Source organism: Oncorhynchus masou, chromosome 6 (genome assembly GCF_036934945.1).
Source record: "Oncorhynchus masou masou isolate Uvic2021 chromosome 6, UVic_Omas_1.1, whole genome shotgun sequence".
NCBI classification, from domain to species: domain Eukaryota; kingdom Metazoa; phylum Chordata; class Actinopteri; order Salmoniformes; family Salmonidae; genus Oncorhynchus; species Oncorhynchus masou.
Window position 1 is genome coordinate 47,504,295 of NC_088217.1, and position 13,408 is coordinate 47,517,702.

A 13,408-nucleotide genomic window follows, 5' to 3' on the forward strand; every position below is an offset into this window, starting at 1 on the left:
GAGAAAAATACAGGCCCTGACAATTGATACAGAGTGGCAGTGGCAGCTCTTTATTGTCAAGCTTCAAATATAAAGTTAAAGATCTTTGAAAAACTAAATTTTGATGTCTTTAAAATAAAAGAGGCACAAAGCAACAACAGGGGGTTATTGTCTGCTAGCCACGGGGGAGTCGCGGCGCAATTCTTATTCTGTGTTTTGATGGCTGCAGCAGCTAGAAATGCGATTGGTGGGGGGGGGGCTACACATCGGAGAGCAGAAGGAGAGCCTCTCGAGGCTGCATCCATTTCCTGTGATCATACATAACATGCCTCAAAAGTTAAAAAAAATGTTGTTTTTTTTAGGCTCCTTTCAGCTGATCAATTGCACCTCCTTCTGACTAGCACCCCCTCCCTCTCCACCCCCCCAGTTTGAGTCATGTGTACATCAGATGCGACTTGGTGACAGGCCCTATCTGAGGCCGAGGAGCTCTGCTGTCACGTTGATTTATGGGAGCATCACACCACAACTTGTCTAAACTGAAGCCTGCAGTTCATTAATTAGAGAACTGGGACTTTGAAGTCGGTAGCTCAGACAGTGTGTGTGTGTGTGTGTGTGTGTGTGTGTGTGTGTGTGTGTGTGTGTGTGTGTGTGTGTGTGTGAGAGCGTGTGTGTTTGTTCATTCACGTTTGCGCGCAAGCGTGCGTGTTTTGGATATTTGGCTTAATTTAGATCCTTTTTCCTTACCCTCCCCAAACGTGGCTCACAGACGGGAAAAGAAAGAAAATTCCTTGATTGTCTTTGAATTTCTTTTGACCGCACAATAATCATTCTTTTGTCCAGAGTGATGCCTGTATCCGCGAGTCATTAACACGCATTGAGCCACCGCTGATGAGCCAGGGGGGAAAAAGAGAGCGTGGGGAACAAGGCTGGGAGCGGTCCTCTGCACTGATATCACACAATTACCTGCATTCTCTCCCATCGCTGTTTCCATGCTAATTACCAAGGAAGCTTTTCCGATTTATAGGCCCTTTCTTTTCCCCTTCCTTTTGATTATTGGCTACAAGGGGGCTCATATGAAGGGCAAACTTTGTTGTAGGACACTTGTTTACTCGAGAGAAAAGAAGAAAATAAAAAAACTGCACAAACATTACTTTCACTGCCTGAGCAGCAATATGAGCTCTAGTCCCTGGAAGGAGAGGAATCATCACTAATTCTTAGTTTATAAAGTTATTAGTTATTCAAGTTATTACTGGTATTGACATGCTAATCAGAAGCACAAGTGATTATTTTTGCTGCATCTCTTCTTCTGCTTAAAAACCACAGCCTCTGAACAAATGGCGAGAGGGAGAGATCGAATGCCTTCCGTGCTCTGCACTTTTCTGAGGCTCTTACTGCCCGGGGCACCATGTGAGTTGAGTAAGGCGGCGGCGTGCGGTGGTGCTGATGGTGATAATGTCCGCGTAGTGAGCCTACCTCTTTACTCTGCGTTCCCGCATGCTGCTGCTGGAGGAGCTGGAGGTGGAGCTGTTCCTGCTGCTTCTTGTAGAACTCTTGGAGTTGCTGCTGAAAAAGACATGGGAGCTACGTCTGAGTGACAGCTCGCCAACCAATCAAACCATCAGGCCCACTGCTAAACTCAGCAGTTGGCCCGTGGGATACTTGATACAGTCTCATGTTCAGAGGGAATGCCGGCGCCCTGTCGATCTTTCCCTTTTATATTGGTAGTTGGTGTGGGGATGTTGATGTGTACTATGTACTGTGTGTGTGTGCGTGTGTCCTATGCGTTCACCTGTTGTAACATGAGTGCCTGCTGCTGTTGCAGGAGCACCTGGAGCTGCTGAGGGCTCAGCACCTGCTGCTGGAGGATCTGCTGCATCCGCTGGGGAGTTATTACCTGGGGTGTCATCATAGCCACTGAGACTGGAACCTATAAGAGATACACAGAGGAGACATTAAGGACAGATCAGTCACTAACCTGGTCTATCAGAGAGAGAGAGTGGTACAGCAAAAGACAGACATGGCCAGGACACATGCTTTATAGGATTAGATGACCACAGCAAAGAAAGGGAACTGGAGGACAAGCTTGTCAATAGTTAACACAGCCACAAAGTCAAAATGATGTCTAAACCCTGCCTATTGCTACAATTTCTATTCTTAAATACTGCTAACCTTATGCCTAAGCATAAACATAAATTAAATGTTCTCATTTTTACGATATAGCCATTTTGACTTTGTGGCTATGGTAACTAGGGACAACCAGCAGAGATGGTAAAGACTACAGCAGGTCAACCAGACTAATTGTCAGGGGCTAGACACACTGCAACAGCTACTAAAAAGAGACAGCTAAGGATAGCCCAGCCTCTCAACCCCTCTGGTCTGCACTGGATAAATCACCAGGAGTGTCATCGCAGCTTGAGACGCTACACCCCCAGAGCTGTAATGACACGAGACAGCCAGGCCTGCAGTAAGCCTGAGGAGAATCTACTAGAGGCTCCGACCTTGAGCAACAACAGCCCTCTCCAGAAACACACACCTAGCACACAAGGCTGTCCCAACGTTTGATTGCTTCTGTTTTGATGCTTTCTCAAGCTGATCATTTGAGGTGATCTGCAAACAGCAGAACATGCAAAGATAGGCCACCCACTGTAGGCTACAATACATATCTTTGTACACATGAGAGCATTTCATTAGAATATTGTCAACAGCAATTTATCTAACGTACAAATAAAACGCTGGCACCGTGCCTCGAGGAGGGCTCACTCTGACACAGGCCCTTAACTAACTCCAACAAAAAGGTGTGAGTGGATGACTCTTCAAAACAAGTGATTTGTTATGACAATGAGTGAGCCCCATAGTTGTCAGGCTGCCTTAATTGCTCCGGCGGCATTGTGACTTCCCAGAGTGTCTGGATGCTGCCACTCATTGCTATGATGTGCGATACCATTAAAAGCCCCTTTCGCTGACATTTTAGTGACAAACAGCTACCGAGATATATTTGATAGCGTCTCACATTTGCAACTGTTACCATGCCACGGTGTGTGTGTGTGCGTGCGTGATTGTGTGGTAAAACTGTGCTCTGCGTCTCTGAGGCTAATGTCGACCGGCTGATAGAGCGGACATTAGGGGTGACAGTCTGTCTTCGCCAAGGTTACCCAAATTGTACCGCGTCCTCATTGCTAATGACGGCCCTTTGAATTTTTCATGCATCTCTGAATGTAACGTAGCCGTTTAGAATCTATCTAGCAGGTGGGGTGTTCTCTGACACCTGCTGCATGCATATCACCGTATTCCTTTTCCAAATTGGAACATAAAACAAAACCAAAACGGGTCATAATGAGCAGCTTGTACTCCCACGGCGCTGGAAAGGGCAATAGTGTTAAACAGGACGCTGTGGCGCTGACGCTCTCTGTAAACTTCATCGAGGAGGTGCTCCGCGCTGCGTTACGCGATTAGAGTCGTTTGGTCCTCCTGTAGGGGAAACTCGAGGAGGTTTTGCTCCACCCAAGACCCAACGCACTTAACGTCTCTCATTTTCAATGCGAATCGTCTCTCTCTCTCTCTCCCGTATTACGTCTTAATATGCAGTTCATCTTGACTTTTTCACATGGCTTGTCCTGTCATTTGCATAGCCAAGGCTCCCGTTCCTAATTTCACAGTCATTATACACTGATGTCCTTTTTTCTCAGCATCACTAATTTTGATGAACTATTTTGAAGGTCAACCAGGCAGCGTGTCTCGCTACAGTATAAGCCCTCTACGTGATGCGATAGATATAGGCCTGCCGTAAAAAAAAAAAAAAAAAAAAAAAAGCCTCAGCACCACTGACAATTACCTCACACACCAAGGATAAATAATAATGGCTCTTCTTTGATGTTTTATATTAAATTACATGAGGGAAACGATCTACTTTAGATTTGACATGCTCTACTTTACGGGCAGTAAACGTAGCCAGGGTTATTTTCACATGTATTTAACCATTTTTATTATGCATCTTCAATAGTACATGTTTTATAGAGTCTAACATAGAGATCCAGTGTAGAGAAATAGAATTAACACAATATTTTAAACACTTTCACACTTAACTGACAATTCCATTACAAATTGCATTGGAATTTCATTCAATTAATTTCATTTAAAACATTTTTTTTTTTTAACACCTTGAGCAGCACATCCTCTGGTTCAGGAAGCTTCACACCTCTCCCTGTCATGATTGCGGGGTCTGGTTCACTGTAACTACTGCTAGACACCCAGAGACGGCAGGCAGAGCCCCGGCAAGAGGCTATTACAGCTAACATTTTATTACCCATTACTACTGAGGTCATTAGCAGCGAGAGGGATTGTACGGTTCTTAACCTATTGATCATTGTAACTACTACCATTTAATCCTGTGTTGAATGAGTGAAAATCTGCCTAAGACAGGCGGCTATTGAGGGGAAGGGCGGGAGGGAGCACTTTAAGTGAAAAATATGGCCCTGGCTGGTATATCATGCCTATTTAACGCAAACACGGGACGCCAGTCTCCATTTAGAACACTCTCCATATGGCACACTCCCTTATCTCTGGTTAACATCAGGACTCCAGATGATTCAAAGAAATATATGTACATATAAAGAGAGTCTGAGGGACAATTCTCTGTCGGTCTGGTTAATTCAAAGAGGATAGGAGGGTTTATAGGAGAGTTTCTTTGAGCAGCTACTTGAACACCAATATGCGGGTGTGAAAAAGAGGACATTCTGGGCATGCCAGAAATAGATTACGTTTATGGATTTCAGTAAGGTGTGGCGCTCTGCAGGTGCCTGGCGTACATAAACATTCAAGCCTGGAACATTCTCACACAGCTGCAGAGTGACTGTAGGCAATACACCAGTGCAGGCCTGCTGGCCAACACACACACACACACACACACACACACACACACACACACACACACACACACACACACACACACACACACACACACACACACACACACACACACACACAAACTGAAACCTGCACACAAAGGCAATTAAAGTCCATATAGCATGTGAACTCACACATATAGTTAGACATGCAGTCCGGAATCTTTAGCACAACAAATTCGTAACATTGTACAAATTGGATTCATAACAAATCACATTAATTGCCCCTCCAAAAAATATTTATTGGCAGGACGTAACATATCATAGGAAATAGATGACACAGAACACAATTGAAAGGCATAGTACACAGGGACCAATCATGAGCACCACCTTTCCATTGAATGGCTGAAATTATACAAAAGTTCTGGAGCATCACTTTATACAATATGTTACAATATGTAACTACAATGATGTTAATAAAAAAATAAGACTATTTTTAATCCGAAAAAAATAAAAATAAAGGTTTTATTTCCTGCTTTCAAAGATGCAAACTGTGACAGTTTAAATTGTCACATATGCCACTGTCCAATGCAAACACAACAATAATACGGCTCCCTTACGTCTCTGTCATTATTATCATGACAGTAACTTACAACAGGTTAGCCACATTTCTAAAATATAATCCATTTACAAAAATGTTTCTGAAACTACACAGTTTTAGTTGTCTAAGGGAGGAGGTCAGTGTAGCAGGCAGCGTCTGACGCCGTGCTGCCTGGAGAACAGAGCAGGAGCGTGTTCAGAGTGAAGGGATGGCACAGCACAGAGTGATGGGAGCCTATGCTCTGGTTAGGACTGCCTCCTTCAAAAGACACTAAGCCAACTTCTCTTTGTGCGCCACCGTCGAGAACAAGCACGGAAATGATATTCTAATGAGGAAATATTGGCCACACATCTGACCATGTCGGAAATTCACTGCTTCACACTTAATGAAGACCCTCTCCAACCAGCGTTATCCCCAGAAGGCAAAGGTCAAAGTGTGGTGAGAGAGAGAGAGAGAGAGCGAGAGAGAGAGAGAAAGAAGCAGATCCAGGCATAAGGCTAGCCACCCTCCCCCTCCTGGTGATACAGGGGCAATTAAGGAGAATAGAAAGAGGAAAAAGAGGCCAACTTCAATGAGACCATGGCTGATATTAAACTGGCCATGAAGGAACAGGTTAGATGAAAAGGAGAAAAAAAATCTAACTTTAATATCTTGCTCCCTGGTGTCATCTTGTTTTGTAAGGACATCAAATAGAATGTAGAAGTAGAAAATAACAAGCCCTTGAGAAATCATAGAACCCAGCCTGTTTGATGCTGTTGGTTTACCTTGTCCTGAGACATTGTAAAAGTAACGGCGCTCCGTCTTGAATAGCATATAATCTCGAGCATGAAAATGTCTCCGAAATGAGGATTTCATTGCATTGAAGTGATGCATGAACATAATTAGTCCACGACAAGATCGGAATGACACATTTTTTCATGACTCGTTTAGGTTTATTGAAATATTGAAGGTGGGTAGCGGTATGGAGAATATGTCAAGCACATTTTCTCTGCTGGGAAAAAAAGGTCAATGAAAGAATATCTATTTCTTACATTGTATTTATGGTGTATTTTTGTTTGTGTGTATTACTATTATCTATCTATATATATGTATATAAATATTGTTTTTATTATTATTAAACAATAACCAATGTATGAAGTCCCAGACTACATGCATGATGATGAACCCAAAGCAATAGAGCTACCCATCCTGGTTCAGTTAAGACCTACCTAATTCTTCTCTGTCATCCAAATTCAAGCTGCTTTAAAAAATGTTTACAGTTCAGATAAACAGGATAATCACAGTCACATATTCTCCCCATTTGCTATTTCTATTCTGCGAGGGGATCGAAACGATACGCAGCAACTGTAAAAACAAAACTCAAGATTGCATTTTAATTCACTTTTAAACCACAAACAAACACGTTTTCGGCAAAGCTGGGCCAGCGTTCCGTAAAACAAACAAACGATACAGAGAAGTGAGCGAGCATCTCACCCCGACTATAACAGCTGAGCTGCGTGGTGTCGGCTCTTTCCCACACTCAGGGAGGCCTCCACTGCAGGTGCCCACTGCTGAGCACAGAGCAGAGGGCATGGTTCCCACCCTGACACACACACTATACACCGTCTCAGGGATTAAGAGGAACAGAGAGTATGCGTAATGTCTCTGCTATTCAAACAGTCATCACACAGCTAAATATGAACACCGGGGGCCATCTCCTGTAGTTGGCTGTAGTAAGAGTATATTACTTAATTAGAGGATGATTTCTTTCAGTGTATTTATGTTCCACTGTATTCACTGATAGAGATACATCTGTAGTGCACTAAAATGATGTGATAACACAAAATTATGACACTACACCTGTGTACAATTATGCAAGTTATGCTTTGAAGTGAGTGACTTCTAAACTAAAAATTCTAAACACTGAAATCCAGCAAAGTTTATCACAAAACGTATTCATTTTTTAAATGAGGGTTCCAGTTTCCACTTTCACTGATAACATCTCACACGTTCTGACATTTTTAGCCACACCCCCATATGTAGATTTTCAGGCACTTACCAGGTAAGTTTGAGACAAGTTACAAAAATAAAATATGCAATGACAACTCTACTGCCTACAATAGCACCATTCACCATCCCATTCACCTTGTCGTAGTCCTGGCGCGTGTGTCCCCACCCAACACCCCTCTTCTGCTCTCTTCCTGCGTCCCTCTCTGTGCGTGATTTATGGTTTACCAGCTCAGCACCGTTACGCAACACTGCGTGCCTTCAGATGCATTATTTGAGTCAGTTGAGATTTAATTAAGATCACAGCCTTTAAAATCCCCTTCAAATGAAAATTTACCCAAAGACAATGCCTGACATCCTCATGCAGATTGTTTCCATACTCTGCACACCAGCAACGCAAACCTAATCCTTGTTTCCATGGCGGCAGACAAGGGGCCACAAATTGTGTTGCTTTTTTTTTTTTATACGCCGGCTTGTGTTGGCGTCGTCTTTTGTGAGTCAGAAAAACCATGTGGCCAATTAATAATAATAAAAGGGGAGAAGTCAGCAGCTGGCTTACAGTATGTGTGAAAGCCTTCCAGAGATAAACCGAGATCCAACACGTATGCCTCTGCTTATATCTGGGTACTGCCTACTGAATTATTCCACGACTACATTGACAAATAAAGCATTTCTTTTTTTCTTTGAGGAGCCCAGCAGCAATCAACACAGTGTCACATAATATGTTCTATTCGTGCAGGACAATTGGCAAATATAGGCTAGTTAAACTTTTCTTGACACCCATCACTGTCTATAAACCATACAAATCACACTGTTAACTGACTATCTCTACCCATGAAATACATAACATCTTGACTTCATTCGTCTCTCTGAAATAGAGGCACGCTTTGAACGAGCGTGCTGAGCAGTAATGCACCTTGAAACTGAACAAAAGCTCTTTTCAAGTCAAAACGTTCCTCAATATCCAGTCAGCGGCAACAGCAGAGAGCAGCTGGTGGTTTTCTATATCACCGCTAAACTATTCCCCCTCACTCACTTCACACTGCAAAGCAGTGGCCAGTCCTGTAAAGGATATCCCAGAGCGCTGTGGGCTCTCGCCCCCCCCCCCTCCCTCTCTCTGGGTACAGGGTAATATCTGGTTGCCTACAGTATGTCATGGTTTAGAAATGACAGGTGCTGGCAGCCTCTCGCCTTGACAGGCCACTGGACAAATAGCGGCCCTGCCTGAAAGGGCTAATGCACTACTAATGAACAATAAATCAACTTTGATTACAAACTGTCAACCTAATCAGCTCGCACTCCAGCTCTCCCAAAATGCAGCCCCAGCCCGGCCGGTGCAGCTGCACAGCATTACGGTGCACACTGGCTGTTTAGACTTCACTTTCCTCACGTCTAATGTGTACCTCCATCGGCCCCTCTCTTCCAGACACCTTCAGCCACCCTGCACTCTACCACCATGACACACGATGCTGCTGAAAACTCCCTCCCAACACCAGGGCTCCTCAGACACAGTCTGGTGCTCAGTACAAACATGGCAGAGGGGGTAGAGGGTGAAAACACTAGCCTTAAAAGTGAGGAAAATGGGAGTCTTTTCAAAGCATGCATTAATATATTAATTGAAAATGTCATTTTGGAAGACTCTGGAGGCTCTCACATCATTAAAAGTTAAACCAGCACCACAAAGTCAATAACTGTCTTCAGTCTAATACCTAAGGGGTGTTTTGTGGGGTTCAAATGTACCACCAGGGAAATAGGGGGAAGTTGGTGTAGAGAGGTTCAACTTCACCACTCATTTCTATTCCCCACCCCCTATACAACACACACGCGTGGGCACATGCACACAAAAAACTTTTCAGGAAAACTGTCGCTGCTGACATTTACAATGATTGAGTCGGGCTAAAATGGTTACGTAGTGACGACGTCAAATGTAGAGTTATGCCTCCCTCTCCCTTAATTTCAAGTGACAGAGTGAGGAGAGGATCAACTCCCCCCCCCCCCCCCCACCCCCATCACCTCACTGCCTCCCTCTCTTGACAGGAACACTGTCGATAGCCCGGAGAGAGAGCCAAGTCTGAGCGGCACACACACACACAGCTCACAAACACACACAGCTCACACACACACACTGCTCACAAACACACACTGCTCAAAAAACACACAAACTGTGAATATCTCATGTAACACTTTTACACTAAACAACAACAGCATGCGCTAGTGAAGCTGAGGGCTACATGTACCTACTACACACATATGTATAATATACTAAATACTAATACGTGATAAACAACTTCAAGTCTAAAATAGAAACATGCCACACTGCTTTTCCTAGAACTTTCCATATTTCAACAACACATACTGAAGTACCAGATCCTGACTTTCAGGTTAGTACAGCGTCAGGACTGTAAACAAAACCAACACAACTGGGATATTTACTACAGAATACAGTATCTAAACTGGCACAGGAGCAACTTCATGTGAAGTGAAAGTTAATGTGAAGCGTTAACTTAATGTAAAGTGTAACTAAATACACAAACAAATAAACCGAACACTTAAACGTTTCATTTGTTGAAGCACATTTCAGCAAAAGGAAAATCCTGATCTCTGAATGACATCAGCAACTAACAGCAGGTAAACACATATCTTTAAAAACACAGCTTCTCCCCACAAATCACACATGCCTGTAGTGTAACAGCCTTCGGGGCAAGCCTGTACTCTGTCCCTGCCTACGGAACACACTAAAACCTGGATCTGTTCTCCCCTTAAACAAACTGCATGATAAAATGAACCAATTACAATGATAGAACAACAACAGATAGACAAAAGCCCTCTTTTCTTTTCCCTGGACAAATTAAATTGTCAAGTTTTACACAAGAAAGCTGGCAAAATTGCAGAATCAATCATATTGACAAACCTGACAAACTCCATTTAGCTGGCAGGGTAAACAGAGAGCTGGGCCGTGCAGTGTGGAGTGGAGCGGAGAGGAGCACGATGGAGAGAGAGAGAATGAGAGGCAGGAAGGCAGGCAAAGAGGCAGGCGGACACTGCTGTGCTGTGTCGTCTCCAGCCTTCCTCGGGATACAGACAGATTGCACGCACAAGGTTGCTCCCTGGCTGACAAGATAAAAAACTATCCAATCAACCACGCCCTTCTCCACCAATCACAACCAGCCCCCTAAACATAATCAATTCAAATGGCCTACACAATAGGGAGCCTAAGGCCGAGCTGCAGGTGAAACCATGCCTTTGTGTGGGGCCCCTTTAAAAAAAAAAAAGCCACAGTTGACGGCTGTTAACCCTTTGACCCTGAAACTCCGGCCGCGCTATTGAAACAATGGACGTCTAAAGAAAAGAGGCCCTTTAATTAAACAACAGATAAGTAAACACAGCTATCCAGCTGAAAGAAAGAATCTAGCCTGCTTTGAGACGCTTTATTGTTCTGGTAAATGGAATTGTTTACAGCACCAGGACAAAGAGACAAACTCATTTTATATTCTGATAACAACAAACAGCCAACAAACAATTGAGATGCTTTGTTGTTTATTTTTTTTAATTTTTTTTTGTGTGTGGACAATACCATACACAAACATTTCAGTCTAAAATAAATGCTTTTTATTGTAAATGTGTTGTTTGTTGAATATTTTTTTTTATTTTTTTTTAAGTTTGTGTGTACTTAGTAAGAAATTGACCCTGTCACCACTTTCTTTTTCCAGGGGATTTAAAAAAAGTGTTGCCCTTTGTGTCTAAATTGTAAACGTAAGCAATAAACTTGATGTACTCTTTGATGACACTACAAACTACTAAAACCACTTGTGCTAATACTTCACTACACAACAGATGGTACTACCTTTGGTAGTATCACTACTACTTAATCATGATAAGAAGAATTAGCTGTCATAATATCATCACATGGTTAAACACCCATATGCACCTAGTATATAAAAGATGAAACAGGTGAATGGGACTCTGCCCCCTACTGGATATGTATGAACTGCACAGGCGAGAGATAATAGAATTTGAAAACATGTCTACATGTATTTTTCCTGGTTTTGAAATAATGATATTTAAACCGTGATATGTCTGTATTGTCTGATAATACACTTAATCAAATCAAGCCTGTTTCAGATGAGCCATAACTATGGAATACTTCAGACATGAAAATAATCCTCTAAAATCAGGATTAACACGTAACTCAACTAATTACCATGTCAATAAAGCACAAAAAATAAAAAACTTGGCCATAACAAAACTGCTCATATCAACGTCTATACAAGTTTGTCTAAGGATGAATGCTGATGGAATACATTCCAGTCCACAAATACACTGGTAAACCAAACACAGCCCGTACTCAACAATCCACTGCCTTCATCTGCTAATAACTAACAAGCTTTGCTAAGACGGGTGACCTATATAAATTATTGACTGGGAAACCTCAAGTGTCAAAAGTGACAATTCCAATACATATCTTAGTGAATAATTAAGTAGAAGAAAAAAAAGCTCTTTATTTTCTTCTCACACACACACACACACACACACACACACACACACACACACACACACACACACACACACACACACACACACACACACACACACACACACACACACACACACACACACACACACACACACACACACACACACACACACACACACACACACACACACACACACACACACACACACACACACACACGTATCAGCTCTGGGCACACTCTTCTCCACAGTATCTCCCTGGAGTTGCATGTCGGCATATTCTCAATGAAACACCTTCTTAGCAGTAATAGGTCACTGTTCTCATTTCAATTCTCCCAAAGGCCTCATGATAAATTTAGCAGATATACAGTTCAACCCTCCCCTTTCTCCCCCTCCCACTCTACTCTTCTCATCCTCTGCCTGAGCCTGCACAGTATACAGTAATTACACATATGTAACGATGTGATACATATAGATTTTTACAAACACATTTTTATCTACACAGAGGATCATCAATATCCTTGAGCTTTCAGTTTTATGCGTATGACACAGTGAGGAAATGACATAATAAAATACTCAATTTCCTGCCTAAGTTACAGTGAAAGTATGAGTTAACGTCTGGTGTTCTGACTAGGGATTTGTTCTGGGGTTAAAGACGATGACACAGTTCACGTTACACATCTCCTATTAATAAACAAAGTGGGAGAATACATTCCTTCTAAGCCATATCAACATTGGTATAATTCATACAGTATCTAGATATATCTAACTCATTTTACAAGTCAAATAAAAATATAAACTGTATACAAAAACTTTTTCCTTATACTGAAAAAAAAAATGTGTAAACTTAACTTTAATCATGAGAAAGCAAACATGATTTGGTTCCCTCTTGTCTGAGAAAAGTAAATCATTGTTTACAGATCCAGGGGCCGGGTGCACCAGTTGGTCACAAGTGGGTCGTAACTTTACGTCCAATGTAAAATGTGATCTATGCCAGACCTAAAAATTATACAAGTTGCAGGCTTTTCAAGAGAGAAAAGTCAGCAATAGTACTGTTTGTCCATCTTGAGATGATGTAGCCTCAAAATAGACAGAACTAATGAAACCTGTCATTCATTTTTGCATTTGTGTCAATAAGATTTTACATCTAACTACGATGTTTTGTGCAGTATTTCTCAAGTGAAAACATTTGCATGAAAATAATTTGTCTCTTTATGAATGACAATAAAAAGTTAATTGAAGATTCCTTACCGTTGACCAATCACCAACGAAGGGGCGTAGACTTCAGCTACTGACTTTGAGTGAATAAACCTTTGCCGAAGACGAAAACTAACTGTTTAGGATGGGAATGCGGACTCCTTTAGTCAAGCCGGTTTAGGGTTGCAAAACTACTGGTAATTAACCAAACTTACCAGAACTTTCGGGAATTATGTTAATTAAAAGTTAAACTGGACTTGAAAAACAAAACATTTTTATTCATATATAATATATATATTTTTTTATATCTGTGGCCATATTGTCCACGAGT

The 13,408-nt window shown here is 42.2% G+C and overlaps 1 protein-coding gene across 13 annotated transcripts in view; it reads right to left on the reverse strand.

Annotated features, from left to right (window-relative positions):
* foxp1b (forkhead box P1b) overlaps window positions 1-13,408 on the reverse strand; it is a 206,943-nt gene that overhangs the window by 37,905 nt on the left and 155,630 nt on the right. For 9 of the 13 annotated variants that reach the window (XM_064968881.1, XM_064968880.1, XM_064968874.1 and 6 more), the window contains 2 exons: window positions 1,769-1,906; window positions 1,453-1,542 (listed from right to left, as the gene is read on the reverse strand). In XM_064968881.1, the coding sequence (XP_064824953.1) occupies window positions 1,453-1,542; window positions 1,769-1,906 (228 nt within the window). The remainder of the gene's footprint in view (window positions 1-1,452; window positions 1,543-1,768; window positions 1,907-13,408) is intronic. The other 4 variants (XM_064968882.1, XM_064968879.1, XM_064968886.1 and 1 more) reach the window with 1 other exon arrangement.